This window comes from Oreochromis niloticus, linkage group LG22 (genome assembly GCF_001858045.2).
Source record: "Oreochromis niloticus isolate F11D_XX linkage group LG22, O_niloticus_UMD_NMBU, whole genome shotgun sequence".
In the NCBI taxonomy this organism is placed as follows: domain Eukaryota; kingdom Metazoa; phylum Chordata; class Actinopteri; order Cichliformes; family Cichlidae; genus Oreochromis; species Oreochromis niloticus.
In genome coordinates this window covers 1,064,592-1,078,319 of record NC_031985.2, presented here as the reverse complement: position 1 = coordinate 1,078,319, position 13,728 = coordinate 1,064,592, and the positions used below count along the sequence as shown (strand labels likewise).

Below are 13,728 nucleotides of genomic sequence, written 5' to 3'. Positions count from 1 at the left end.
CGCAAGCCATGCGTTGAGGTGAGCCCAACTATATCGAGCCAGTGCGTGAGGTGCAGGAGTACTAACTCCTTCCCCACGAGAGGTGGGGAAGGAGTCTTGGTAGCTGGGGATCAGTCTGCCAGGTCTTGGTAGCCAGGGATCAGTCCGCCAGGTCCTCTGCTCCTGGCTGCTGCCTGGCAAACAATGCACCCGACCCTACAGCGCCTCCTGCGGGTGGTGGGTCTGCAGGTGGATGGACCTATGTATCCTTTTCGGGCTGTGCCTGGCCGGGCCCCATGGACTAAGGCCTGGCTACCAGACGCTCGCTCTCGGGCACCCTCCCCGGGCCTGGATCAAGGGTGGGGCCCCAGTAACCCTATCCCGGGCAGGGTGAACTGTTCCCTCGAGGTTTTCTCATAAGGGTCTTCTGAATCGCTCTTTGTCTCGTCCCTCATCCAGGACCAATTTGCAATGGGAGACCCTACCAGGGGGCAGAAGCCCTGGGACAACATAGCCCCTAAGATCCCTTGGACACACAAACCCCTCCACCACAATAAGGTAGCGATTCAGGGACGATAATATCATGATATACCAATTTCATAGTGTAAACACATCACCCTGTAACAGTCACAATGGTGTGGTGTCTCTTTAATGTAACATAAGTCGAGGGTTTATGATGTCATTAGTATGCGCCACTGCCCTCTCTGTGATTTATGGAAACAACGTGCTTGCACGCTAGTACATGGAGAGAGACGGACTTCATATGTTTTACCTCTCCAGAAACTTTTGCAACGTTACAGGTTGTATGAACACTGTCTGTCATGTTTGATAAGCAGCAGCCGTTCAACCGGGCCTTGTATGGTTGATGAAGAGAAGGTGCATTAAAGGATACGCTGTGGCATTCCCAATACCAGTGTGACTGTGTATTCTTCCTACTATCCTGCTAAGGTTTCTACCGCCTCCTCTCAACCACTGAACACAACCCAACGTTGCAACCCCATTAAGCAGCATATTACGCTCACATGGGTCACGAAGCACGAAATTATACAAGTTTTGAAGGTGAAGGCAAAAATGGCTGGAAGCGTTACTGCTTTAATTCCCCAAAGAGCAGGTGCAGAACTGACCATGATAATGTGCCAGGAGTGCAAGACCCTTATAATATTAAAAGAGGGAACCAAAAACGGCGCTAACTTCTTTCACCATCTCAAGCATCAACACCCCAGTCTGTGCCTCGCTAGTTGTACTCTGTATGACAAAAAAAAAAAAAAGCAACCACTGGAACAATATTGTCCAAGTTGTCACCACTTGTTTTGGCAAAAGATTTGATGCCAAGGAAGGCCTCATGCAGCTTGTTAATAAGCTTGACCCACGATACTCCGTCCTGAAAAGGACCCATTTTTCACAATAAAGTTATTGCACTCAAAGCTACCTGTGTATTTTTCTGTATTTTGTCATATCGTGAAATTTAACGCTATCGTGAGAATACACTGATAATATTTGATCACTCATCATAATATTGTGATATTATGTGTGGGCAATAATCACCCATCCTAGTTTCATTACTATTTTCTGCAATTGTCTTCAAATGTTATATTTTCCTAACTCGTCTATTAATGACAGTACAGGGTAGGGTGAAAACAGGTCCATTGTTGTTGATATCATGATGTTACAATGTACTCACACAGAGGCAGTTCATCAACAGTACTGTCATTGCTGCAGCAGAAAGAAGATGAAGAGGTTATTTCACGTGACAAATTGGTGTCTTCTCTGTGCATTCGGCAGGGAAACGGGTCCTGGCTGTTGTCTTCTGTGCAAGTTGGCCATAATGAACACCATGTTCGAACATAAGAGTGCCCATAAGTGCACGTGGCACCAGGACGCTCTGGGCCGCAGGTCAATGATAGATTTTGTAATCGTATCACCAGACTCGAGTGTCCAGTCATATTCTGGAAATGTAAAGAGAGGGGCTGAGCTGTCAACAGATCACCACCTGGTGGTGAGTTGAATCAGGTGGCGGGGGAGGACGTTGGACAGAGATGGTGCGCCTAAACATATAGTGAGGGTGTGCTGGGAACGTCTAGCAGAGGCCCCAGTCTCCGAGATCTTCATCGCACACCTCCGGCAGAGCTTCAACAGCATACCAAGGGAGACTGCCGACATTGAGTCCGAATGGACCATGTTCAGCACCTCCACTGCCAAAGCTGCTGCACTGAGCTGCGGCTGAAAGGTGGTTGGTGGCTGTCGTGGTGGTAACCCCCAAACCAAATGTTGCCTGTTCTGACAGGGTCCTGCTGTCGTTGCCGCCTTTCCTGCTTTGTTCTGTGTTTACTCCCTGTCTCTCTCTTTTTCCTTTGACCGTTTCTGTGTGTGTGTGTGTGTGTGTGTGTGTGTGTGTGTGTGAGAGAGAGAGAACCCTTGTTCTCGCCAGCTACACCTGCCAGCAATCACCTGCTGCTGATGAGCCCATTATCTGTGCCCTATTTAATGGCGTGGCTGAGCCTTATTTGATGCTGGATTGTTGTGTAGCATCAGTCAGTGAACCCCGGCTTGTACAACTCTGAAAAGTAAGAAGTTAATCATTTTGTTTTGTCTTCTGTTCAGGAAACTGTGGGAGTGGTGTTTATGTGCGTGTGCCTGCTGACTGGATCACACCCACAAAACAAGAAAATGTAACTCAAACCCCATGCAAGGCAGTTTCAAAGAACCACAGAAAATAGCATTATTCACACTAACACCACTAACCCTTTCAACAGGAAGTGTAAATGCTAGCTAATTTCCAGATTTTCTCTCTCACCTGCCTTGCCGTCATATATGAAGGTTGTGTCAACATTGAACTTGAGGCACTCTGCCAGCTTCCTGTGGATGCTCTCATCTGTCTTCAGCTCATCAGTGTCCGTATGCTTCCCTTCTTTTCCTGAAAGCCAGAGAACAACAATTCAAAGCACTGAAAAAACAAACAAACTTGGGGTCCACCATCCACGGAGAGGCGAAGAAGAGTGCAGTCAGGGTGGGCTGGGCGGAGTCGAGTGTCAGGAGTGACTTGTGACAGAAAGATAGCAACAAGAGCGAAGGGGAAAGTTTGTTATTCACGGTGCTCTTGCATTTGGAGTTCTGTTAGTTTTGTGATCTGGTTTCTTTTCATGGCTTTTTCAGAAACATTCAAGGTTTTTCACAACACTGTTGCTTCATGAGAATGCTCTGTGGGTCACCTGCTAAAGTCAGTGTGTTGAGTTCTGCTTTGTGTTTTCCATTTCAGAAGATTGTCACCTTGGTCGATATGATCCTGTTGAACTCTCAGCTTTAAAGTTTCTGAAACTTTTGTTATTTTTAGGATTTGCTCATTTAAAAAAAAAAAGTCAAATTGTTTCAGATGTTCCTTTTTTCAGTGAGAATTTCTTTCAGGGCACCATCTGTTTCACTTGGTATGATGTGATGCTGAGTGCACAGTGGACACTTCTGCCTCCTGTTTGCATGAGTTTTCTGTTCAGTTTCTCACTGATGACTCTGTAAAGTTAGGGTCTTTCATTCTTACTGTAGATGAGCAACAGCCTTCCTGGAATTCCCTGAAAGACGCCGCTGTAGACAACAGTCAGACAGTCTGCACAGCCCTGGTATACATCTGCTCGGCCCTGATCATTGTATGGAGACACCAACCCGTCAAACTCCATAACTCCTAATGCGAACACATTAAAAAAAAAACCAATCATTAACATCTCACCACAATAATGACTAACAGTTGAGACCTGGTTGGAAGATTTTTTTTTTCCTCTTCAAGTAGTTCCCCATGACTGATGCTACAAACAGACAGGGGTCCCATTAAAAAAAAGTTCTGTAGTTTAGTTTGGAGAGCAGAAATTCCAATTTCTGCCTTTTTTAAGTACAAATTTTTTAATATACAAAAGGGAATTTTAAAAGAAAACATTCCTGTGGTTGAGGTTTTACCAATATGTCAACATTCTGATTTCTAAAAACCTAACTGACAACTTTAATTGGCTAACACTTGATAAATAAAAAGTGAAGGGTTTAAAGAAAAAAAAATCCTTTTCACATGGTTCTTTGGTATCCACATGCTGCAAACTGGTCTAACTCTCTTGGCCACTGGTATGGTAGCTACCTTGTGGCCATACTGAGAACATTGCAGTGCTCTGTGGTGTTATCTCAGTAGGTCAGACATCATGGTAGCAGTGTTAGTGTTTGTTTTTTCTTTTTATTGCTGTGAATCATCAGAACAAACCTCTCACTTCCAACCAAAATCAAACAACATTAGGAAAGTTGTTTTTATACTTTGAAAATATCTTTTAATGACATTTCTCTGGCTGCTTTCACATCTGAATGTCTTAATAAAAGGTCTAGTCTGGGCCTGTTTTGGACTTACCAGGGCTGTCCAGAACCATGCTGTGGTTGGAAGTCTCGGGATCAGGAACTGACATGTTGACTTGAAACACAAGACATTTTCCAGAGCTGTAAAGAAAATAAAGAAATTAAAAAAAAAAAAAACTTTTGCAGAAAGTAAGCAGGTACTGAACTGCTGTTTGTCATCAGTTTGACAAACTTACACTATGTTTCTCTCGATGAACAGAAACGTTTCATTGTTGAATGCCTCCTTCATCTCCATCAGGGAGCTGTTGGCATGCTTCACCAACCTCAGACCTGCTGGATAATCTGAGAATGCTTCCACCAGAACCCATCGTGACTCAAACACCTGTGAGGAGGAAATAGGGTAAACCCACAAGCATTTGTTTTCTGGATTTATTACAGTATGTATGTAAAGTAGAACCGTGTGTTAGCATCTGCCCTTAAACTGCATAGATAAAAATAATACTGCAAATACTTTTTAATGTAATGAATACCTTCAAGATATTTTAAGGAAAGGAAAAACATTTAACCTTCTTACGACGTAATTGCCTTGACTGTATGCTTTTTTCCAGAATGCAATAAATGTTCACAGTACTTAAAACTCAATTTTTAAATTAGCCTTAATTGAGCAGAATTTGGTTTATAGAACAAATAACGACCTCTTCTGTTAATAAAGAGACCGAAAAATGACCAAATATATGTTTGTAGCCTCTTTTCACTGTAAAGAGGTATCAGTCAACAAGTAGTGACTTGGCAGATGTTTCTGTGAGTTCCCACCTTGTGCAGTACCTCCTGTCGCAACTTCGGTGGGAGGTCACATTCCTTTGCGGCAGGTTCAGCACTGCAGCTCTGCAGAATCAGAGCCAGCAGAAAAACTCCGAACAAAAGCTGCATCCTGGATCAGGAGGGCCTGCAGTGTTTGTGAGATCTGGAGGGAAGAAGCTCTGAGGTAAACTCGGAGAGAGGCGTCTCATGAAGACTGCAGACTGAGCACAGCCGGTCCAAAGAGTCTGTTTGCTTTTTTATAGAAGATAAACTGAACCCTGAACAGCAGGATGCAGCAAACCACACACTGCTGTAAATATTATGTTCAGCACTTACACATGTATTGATTTTGGGTTTGTTTTTGTTTTTTTTAACGATAGTACTGCTGTAAATATTACTATTATTACTTCATATTTTTACAAGCTCATTTATTTTATTTAGCAGCATGTTTCACACTTAGCTGCATCACTCCTGCTTTGTCAGTGTTTGAACTGACCAGTTCAATTCAGTTTTATTTATACAAATCATAACAACAGCTCCTCAAGGTGCTAGGAGAGATTCCTCCATTTCTTAAAAGATATTCTGATAAATGGCGGTTAAAAGACAGTTTAAGCATTTGACGTGTTGTTTTTGCACTTGTTAAGGTTCATTTTAGGTCAAGGAGAGATGGAGGAAATCGGAATAACACACTGACCCTGCCAGGTGGAGTCAAACGATGATTTTAATGAAACACATGCGTGGGAGAATAAGCTGACCCTGTACGCAGACAGCATCAAAATCTCATCTCAACAACGACACAGCATTAGTTTTATCCCGTCGAGGTATATTTTTACTGACGCCCTCTCTACGTCAGTCACATTCATCAGTTTCAAAACCACAAATGTTCTATTTGACAACTTGTGACACAATTAAAAGAACATCGCCTTGTCCATATCCCAGGTGTCTTCCTGTCGTCACCGGACGCTCGCTTATCTCTCTGGAACATCAGGCCCACGTTCTGCAATAAACGGTACTTTTGCAGGCACACTTTGCAGTTGCAAGCAAAACATGATTAAACTCTTACCTATAAATGAACCCACTAACTGTATGTGTGTCTCATCCTTAAATGCTCTCTCATCTCACCCGTTGCACTTCTGACCTTTCACCAGAACAGAGGCTCATCCTTACATGTAATAACCTAACTGGAACTATATATGTAATATTTTGAATAAATGTTTTAATCAAGAACCTCTACTAAAAGCTTAATCAAAGATATAAATGAATAAAAGCTAATAAAGAATAAACTGGTGAGAGTCTCCTGAGACTCTGCTTTCGGTTTCGTTTCCTGCAAAGCATACTCTGCAAACCTGCAGTTTCCTGTCAGCCTGCAACCCAGTCTTTCACACCTGAAGTCTGGACTTCAGTGTAAGAGTATAAAAACATTCAAAAGCATTTAGGATTATAGATTCAACTCAACAGTTTAAAGTGGTTCTTACTGCTCCTATACTAAAGACTAACTAATTGGGTGCCAATATGTTTAAACCTATGAATACAATATCAATACTTGTGGATTAATGAAATAGTAATGATGATTATAGCAGCAAAATATCTTTCTAATCTCTACACACTATTTCTGCAGACCTCTATTAAATGCAGGCCTTAAATATTAGCAAATAATTCCATTCATGCTACACAACATCACAACTGTTTCAGAAATAGGATTGTATTACTACATCTCAAAGTAAAGCACTGAGATGCAGAACAGCCACATCCCAGTCAGCATTTCTTTCATTAGTCTAAATTGACAATTTAAGCATTTCTCCAGGTACTCTCTGCTGCTTTTGAAAATTTGTGAAGCATACATAGGAAAGCTTCTTTCACAGTAATTTAAAGTTGCTTATTAACGGAGAAAAAATATATTGGATTATATGTAGGTGTTCTGGGTACAGAAGGTCTAAGGAGCTTAGAAAGAAAAGCGTCTGGACTACTTTAAGTTGCTTGAAGAGAAGCTTCTTCAGTTCTAGGGTCAAATGGTGGAGGGTCCCAGATTTAAAACCTGTGGGAGTTTCCCCCTAAAGAGGGACAAAGGACCCCCTGATGATCCTCTACCTAATCACATGAGCCAAGGTTGAAAATGGGTGTGGGTCACAATCAGCCAGGGTTTCAGGTGAGCTCATTGTGAAACCTGGCCCCACCCTATCATGTGATTTCCTGAGGTCAGATGGCCCAGGGTGTGAGTGGGTGTTAAGGCGTCTGGGAAGGTATCTCAAAACTGGATTATAGATGGCAGACAGCTGGTGTGGTAAGCCCCGCCCTCTGTTCAAAGATGGTCGCTCACAGTGGACATAAATGGCTTCGTTCACTCCTCTTTCAAACCATCTGTCCTCTCTGTCCAAAATGTGACCACTGGCATCCTTGAAAGAGTGACCTTTGATCTTTAGATTCAGATGAACTGCTGAGTCTTGTCCCGTGGAGGTGGCTCTTCTATGTTGTGCCATGCACTTGTGAAGTGGCTGTTTGGTCTCTCCGATGTAGAGGTCTGGGCATTCCTTGCTACACTGTACAGTTTTGTTTTTGTCTGTAGAAATCCTCATTGTATTTGAAGTATGTAGCGGTAAGGCAGAGGTCTAACAGTGTGCAAATCTGATCTGGGGTGAAGTTGTTTCTGCCGCCAAGGAGCTGTCTTATTGTAGTCGTTTTCTGACAGTGGACTGACCCTAGAATTAAAGAAGCTTCTCGGATGAGAGGTGAAATGTCTTCAAACAACTTAAAGAAATCCAGATGCTTTTCTTTCCAAGCTCCTTAGACTACGATGACCTGGATGACTGAGAACCTTCACAGATATGCTGAGTACAGAAGGTTAACATATTAAATGAAAATATGTTTATATCTTTCAGCCCACAACGTCTTTGTTTTCCTCATGAATCAGTGAGGGTTAAATCTGTTTAAACCTGTGTAATGTGATCATAATCAAACTCAACGCTAACCCTGGTCAAGTTCAAACACTTAAAAACATTTAAGTTCACATAGTTAAGTGTGCCTATGCCACACTCGCCTGAAAATATGGTAAGTGTTTATTTTGTGACCCAGAAAGAATAATAAGAGTAATATTAAAACTAACTAGCTGCCGCCATTGTTGGAAACTGAGCAGGGCCGCGATGGGCTGCGCTATGAATTCTGGGACACAGCTTCTTCTTCAGGGTTTAACGGCAGCTGGCATCCTTGTACATGCAGTGCTGCCACCTTCTGTTTCAGTCCGTTATTACACTGTTACACCATTATTAAATCCTACTACTTATTCCTGCGTCTTTTGGGATTTTACAAAGCTTCAAACGACGCGTCGACTAATAAATTAGTTGTTGACGAATCGTCGACGTAATCGTGACTAGTCGACTAATCGTGGCAGCCCTAAACGGTATAAACAGTGAAAGGTGGTGGATTGTCCAGATGCTGGTCAATGTGTGAAAATAACTTAGTTTGGTGGTGGCTATGTTGGAGCTCACAGAGGCTAGCGGGTGGATGAGAGAAAGGTGAGGCAGGAGGAGCAGAGACCCGAGGCGGCCGTCAGTCCGAGTGTCAGGTGAACTGAACTTCAGGTAAGAAGTTATGACCTGCAGTCTATCCGGGTCAGATATAAACCAAGTTTAGGTGGAGTTTATTTTCATTATGCTGACTTTTTACAGTCAGTTATAATAACTCGTACTGCGTGCTAGCTAGCATGACAGAGTTTCTATACAGCTGGGTGGGTGCTGTGATGTTACTGATAGTGAACTTTATTTTATTCATAAGGTTAGTTAGTAGAGTTGCCAACGGCTCCTTAAAAAATGGAATGGTCCCGCATTCAGAGAAAATATTACACGTTTCATATTGAGCTAGAGAGACGCAGTTTGTCCCGTACTTTAGCTAGAATGGAAAAACGACACAGCTGGAGTTATTCTGTGTCTTTGCTGCACAGCTGCCTCTTCTTCTCTCATTCTCTCCCCTCCCTTTCCTGTTGCTACTTCAATCATGAAACTGATCAATGATCAGCTGATCGGCTTTTCTGTCTTGTTCGTTTATCGCCCACTTTGCGCCAGAAAGAAGAAACCAGCGGATGTCGCGCTAAACAACAGCAGCACGTTTAAGCTTGATCAGCTGTTGTTAGAATTTATTTAATATTAATTTCCATTATCAGCTGATGTTTGCTGGAGCCACAGCTGTAAAGCTGCTGGTCATGATATCGGTTTGGATACGTGGTGAGGGGGAAACATGCAGATGAAACCAGAAGATGTCCTTACTGAATCATCAGAGCTGAACAGGTGATGAGAAACAGGTTTACCTTTTAGGTGACATGAATGAGTTGAAGGGAAGTTATGAACTGTTTCTGAGAGACAAGGGTTAGGTAAGGGGAATGAAGCTCCTCCCTGCACGAGGAGGGCAGGAGCGGTGCACGGGCCATACCGTGACCCTTCCCGAGACCCACCACGTTATCGCCACCCCGTCTTCCGTGTCCGTTACTCTCCGGTTCCAAATCAGGTAAGTACCTTCCTAAATTAGGCTTCCAGGTAAGTACCATAGTTTTATTCTTATTGTTATTTTTAATCAAATTGTATTAATTTTGCTTTTCTTACAGGTTTTTTAATTGTTTTTTTTAATTGCTTTTAAAGAATTTAATCAACTGTTTTTTAATTGTGCTTTTAATAAAGTTTGTATTTTTCCAATGAATTTTTAGAATTTTTATGAATTCCAAATTTTAGGTTTACAATTAGTTTTTTAGGCCATAAATAAACAGGAAAATGAAAAAACAGTAAATAAACATCCCCCCAAAATAACAAACTAAAATAACAAACTAAAATAACAAACTAAAATAACAAACAAAACATTTTTATTGATGATGCATGGCTTGCGCTAGCTTTCGGCGGTGTTGTGCCTTCTTCAGGCTATGCTCATGCATCCGTGGCCAAATTGAAATAAAGGAGACTTCTCTCTGCCCCTCCTTTTATAGGCTTTTTTGACTCCTCCCTATGTTGCTTTGTGTTTTTCCTTTTTGGTTTTCTTTGTAGTTTTCTTACTCTGCTTTCTTTGGCTTAACCCTATCCTTTTCCTTTCCTTTCTCCTTTCCTACCCTTGCTTTGCCTTCTGTTTCCTTTCGCTCCTAATTCCTGCTTCCTTTCCTTTGGCTTATATACCCTCCTTTCCTAATTATATCTATGGCCTTCATTTTTGTTTATCCTTTGTCTTTGTGGCCTTTATTTTGAGTTTTTTACTTGGGTTTCTTTCTTACTGGGGTTAAGGTCAGGGCTTCACCATGGATGGGGCTAGGGGTTCGGGCCAGGATAGGTGTGGGTAAGAAAACAGGCCACCAGCAAGCTGGGAAGCCTGGCGTGCACGGGCCATCGATGGGGCTGGGTGGTGGTGTCCCTGCCCTGGTTCAAAAAATTACCCATTTCTAGGGTTTAGTGCACTTCATTGGGCCTTCGCGACGTTTCGGCGTAGTTTCGCCTTCTTCAGGCTGGCCCAATGTGTTTCTTTGTGTGTTTTTTCTGTTCTGCCTCCCTTGGCTTTTATACTCTTTGTTAACTCCTCCTTCTTTTAGGTTTTCTATTTGTGTTTTTCCAAAAATTCTTTCTTAGTTTCTTACTTGGTTTTCTTTGCTATTTTCTCTGTTTCTCTTACTTGTTTTTCTGTTTATCTTGTTTGTTTTTCTTTCTTTATTTCTCTCTTTGTTTTCATGGCACCCCCTGCTTGGTTTGACATCCCGTCCTGTTTCGTATACTTGTTTTATCCGTTTCTCTTAGTTGTTTTTCTCTGTCTCTTTTTGTTTTTATGGCACCCCCTACTTGGTTTGACATCCCGTCCTTTGTTGTTTATATTTCTGTTCTTTGTTTTTCTCTTTTTCTTTATTTTTCTTACTTGTTTTTCTGTCTTTCTTTACTATTCTCTTTGTTTTATGGCACCCCCTTCTTGGTTTTGACCTCCCGTCCTTTGTTGTTTCTATGTTTGTTTTCATGGCACCCCCTACTTGGTTTGACATCCCGTCCTTCGTTGTTTCTGTGTCTGTTCTTTGTTTTTCTCACTTTTTATCCTCTTTGTCTTTTATGTTATACTTGTCTTTCTGTCTTTCTCTTTTTTCTGACTTTCTTGTCTTTTTGTGTTCTTTTTTCTATTTTTTATTTAGGGACCTCCCTGGTTAGGGTTAGGGTTTGTTGGTGGGCAGGGGCACCTCCAACCCCACGGGCACTGGCTGGTTAGGTGTGGGTAAGAAAACAGGCCACCAGCAAGCTGGGAAGCCTGGCGTGCACGGGCCATCGATGGGGCTGGGTGGTGGTGTCCCTGCCCTGGTTCAAAAAATTACCCATTTCTAGGGTTTAGTGCACTTCATTGGGCCTTCGCGACGTTTCGGCGTAGTTTCGCCTTCTTCAGGCTGGCCCAATGTGTTTCTTTGTGTGTTTTTTCTGTTCTGCCTCCCTTGGCTTTTATACTCTTTGTTAACTCCTCCTTCTTTTAGGTTTTCTATTTGTGTTTTTCCAAAAATTCTTTCTTAGTTTCTTACTTGGTTTTCTTTGCTATTTTCTCTGTTTCTCTTACTTGTTTTTCTGTTTATCTTGTTTGTTTTTCTTTCTTTATTTCTCTCTTTGTTTTCATGGCACCCCCTGCTTGGTTTGACATCCCGTCCTGTTTCGTATACTTGTTTTATCCGTTTCTCTTAGTTGTTTTTCTCTGTCTCTTTTTGTTTTTATGGCACCCCCTACTTGGTTTGACATCCCGTCCTTTGTTGTTTATATTTCTGTTCTTTGTTTTTCTCTTTTTCTTTATTTTTCTTACTTGTTTTTCTGTCTTTCTTTACTATTCTCTTTGTTTTATGGCACCCCCTTCTTGGTTTTGACCTCCCGTCCTTTGTTGTTTCTATGTTTGTTTTCATGGCACCCCCTACTTGGTTTGACATCCCGTCCTTCGTTGTTTCTGTGTCTGTTCTTTGTTTTTCTCACTTTTTATCCTCTTTGTCTTTTATGTTATACTTGTCTTTCTGTCTTTCTCTTTTTTCTGACTTTCTTGTCTTTTTGTGTTCTTTTTTCTATTTTTTATTTAGGGACCTCCCTGGTTAGGGTTAGGGTTTGTTGGTGGGCAGGGGCACCTCCAACCCCACGGGCACTGGCTGGTTAGGTGTGGGTAAGAAAACAGGCCACCAGCAAGCTGGGAAGCCTGGCGTGCACGGGCCATCGATGGGGCTGGGTGGTGGTGTCCCTGCCCTGGTTCAAAAAATTACCCATTTCTAGGGTTTAGTGCACTTCATTGGGCCTTCGCGACGTTTCGGCGTAGTTTCGCCTTCTTCAGGCTGGCCCAATGTGTTTCTTTGTGTGTTTTTTCTGTTCTGCCTCCCTTGGCTTTTATACTCTTTGTTAACTCCTCCTTCTTTTAGGTTTTCTATTTGTGTTAGGGATTGAAAACTGACTCCTCCCCCCTCTTTCGAAGGCAGGAGGACGTGCACGGTCCATCCCCCAGGTGACCAGGGTTAGGGGTTAGGGTTAGGGGTTAGGGTTAGGGGGTTAGGGGAAAACAAGTTGGGAGTCCGGTCCCCGAAGGGGGCCGGGCTCCAATGCACTGGCCTGCCTGCTCCCATCCCGGGCGTCCAGAAACCCCACAGTACGCCCCAAAGGGGCACAATCGTCCAAGGGGCCGGTGATGAGATCCCAGTCCCGATTCAAAAAATTAACCAAGATTTGGTTTTATGTTTTTTATAATAGTGCACTTAACGTTGGGCCGTCGCGACGTTTCGGCGAATTATGGGCCTTCTTCAGGCTGGCCCAACGTGTCTGTCTATGTGTGTTTTCTGTGTGCCTCTCTTGGCTTTTATAGTGTGCTGTCTCCTCCCACTCTTGGATTCTCTGTTTTATTATTTTCATGTTTAATGTTCTTAATGTTTTGTCCTGTCCTTTCTTTGGCTTTCTTTAAGTTTTATTATTCTTATGGCACCCCCTTCTTCAATGTCCTTTCCAGTATTTGTCTTTAGTTTTTATATTTATGGCACCCCCTTCTTTGTCCTTTCCTTTGGTTTTTACGTGACTTTGTTCCTGTCCCTCCTCTTTTGTCCTTGTTATGTCCTCCTCCGTTTTTTGTGTTATATCCAATTGTTTTGTGTCCTCCAAGTCCTCCTTTAATTTTTCTGTCCCAATTATGTGTTACTCTATTTGATTTTATGTCCAATTGTTTTGTGTCCTCCATCCTCCTTTTGTTGTTTTGTCCTAATTATGTTTGTCTTTATTGACTTTTCTGTTATGTCCAATTGTTTTGTGTCCTCCAAGTCCTCCTTTGTTTTGTCCTAATTGCGTGTTTGTCTTATATACTTTTGTATTACATCCAATTGTTTTATACCCTCCAAGACCTCCTTTATTTTGTTATGTCCAATTGTTTTTTATCAAATTTATATGTGGTTAGGGTTAGGCTGTGTTGTGTCCAATTGTTTTTATGTGTCCTATATGGTTAGGGTTAGGATTTATGGGTGGGCAGGGATAGCCCCAGCCCATGGTGTGAAGACCCTCTTAGGGCATCGCAGCGGGGGGACGGTGTCACCCGAGCGGGCGGACAGGCGGCACGGGCTGGTTAGGGGAAAACAAGTTGGGAGTCCGGTCCCCGAAGGGGCCGGGCTCCAATGCACTGGCCTGCCTGCTC

General features: G+C 42.6%; 1 protein-coding gene across 2 annotated transcripts in view; it reads right to left on the bottom strand.

Moving 5' to 3' along the window:
* LOC100708477 (saxitoxin and tetrodotoxin-binding protein 2) overlaps positions 1–5,353 on the bottom strand; it is a 36,047-nt gene extending 30,694 nt beyond the window's left edge. The window contains exons 1-5 of one of the 2 annotated variants that reach the window (XM_019351026.2): positions 5,113–5,353; positions 4,536–4,681; positions 4,355–4,440; positions 3,512–3,652; positions 2,774–2,893 (exon numbers count right to left, since the gene is read on the bottom strand). In XM_019351026.2, the coding sequence (XP_019206571.1) occupies positions 2,774–2,893; positions 3,512–3,652; positions 4,355–4,440; positions 4,536–4,681; positions 5,113–5,229 (610 nt within the window). In that variant the 5' untranslated portion in view covers positions 5,230–5,353. The remainder of the gene's footprint in view (positions 1–2,773; positions 2,894–3,511; positions 3,653–4,354; positions 4,441–4,535; positions 4,682–5,112) is intronic. The other variant, XM_019351027.2, reaches the window with a different exon arrangement.
* Positions 5,354–13,728: the final 8,375 nt, after the last annotated feature.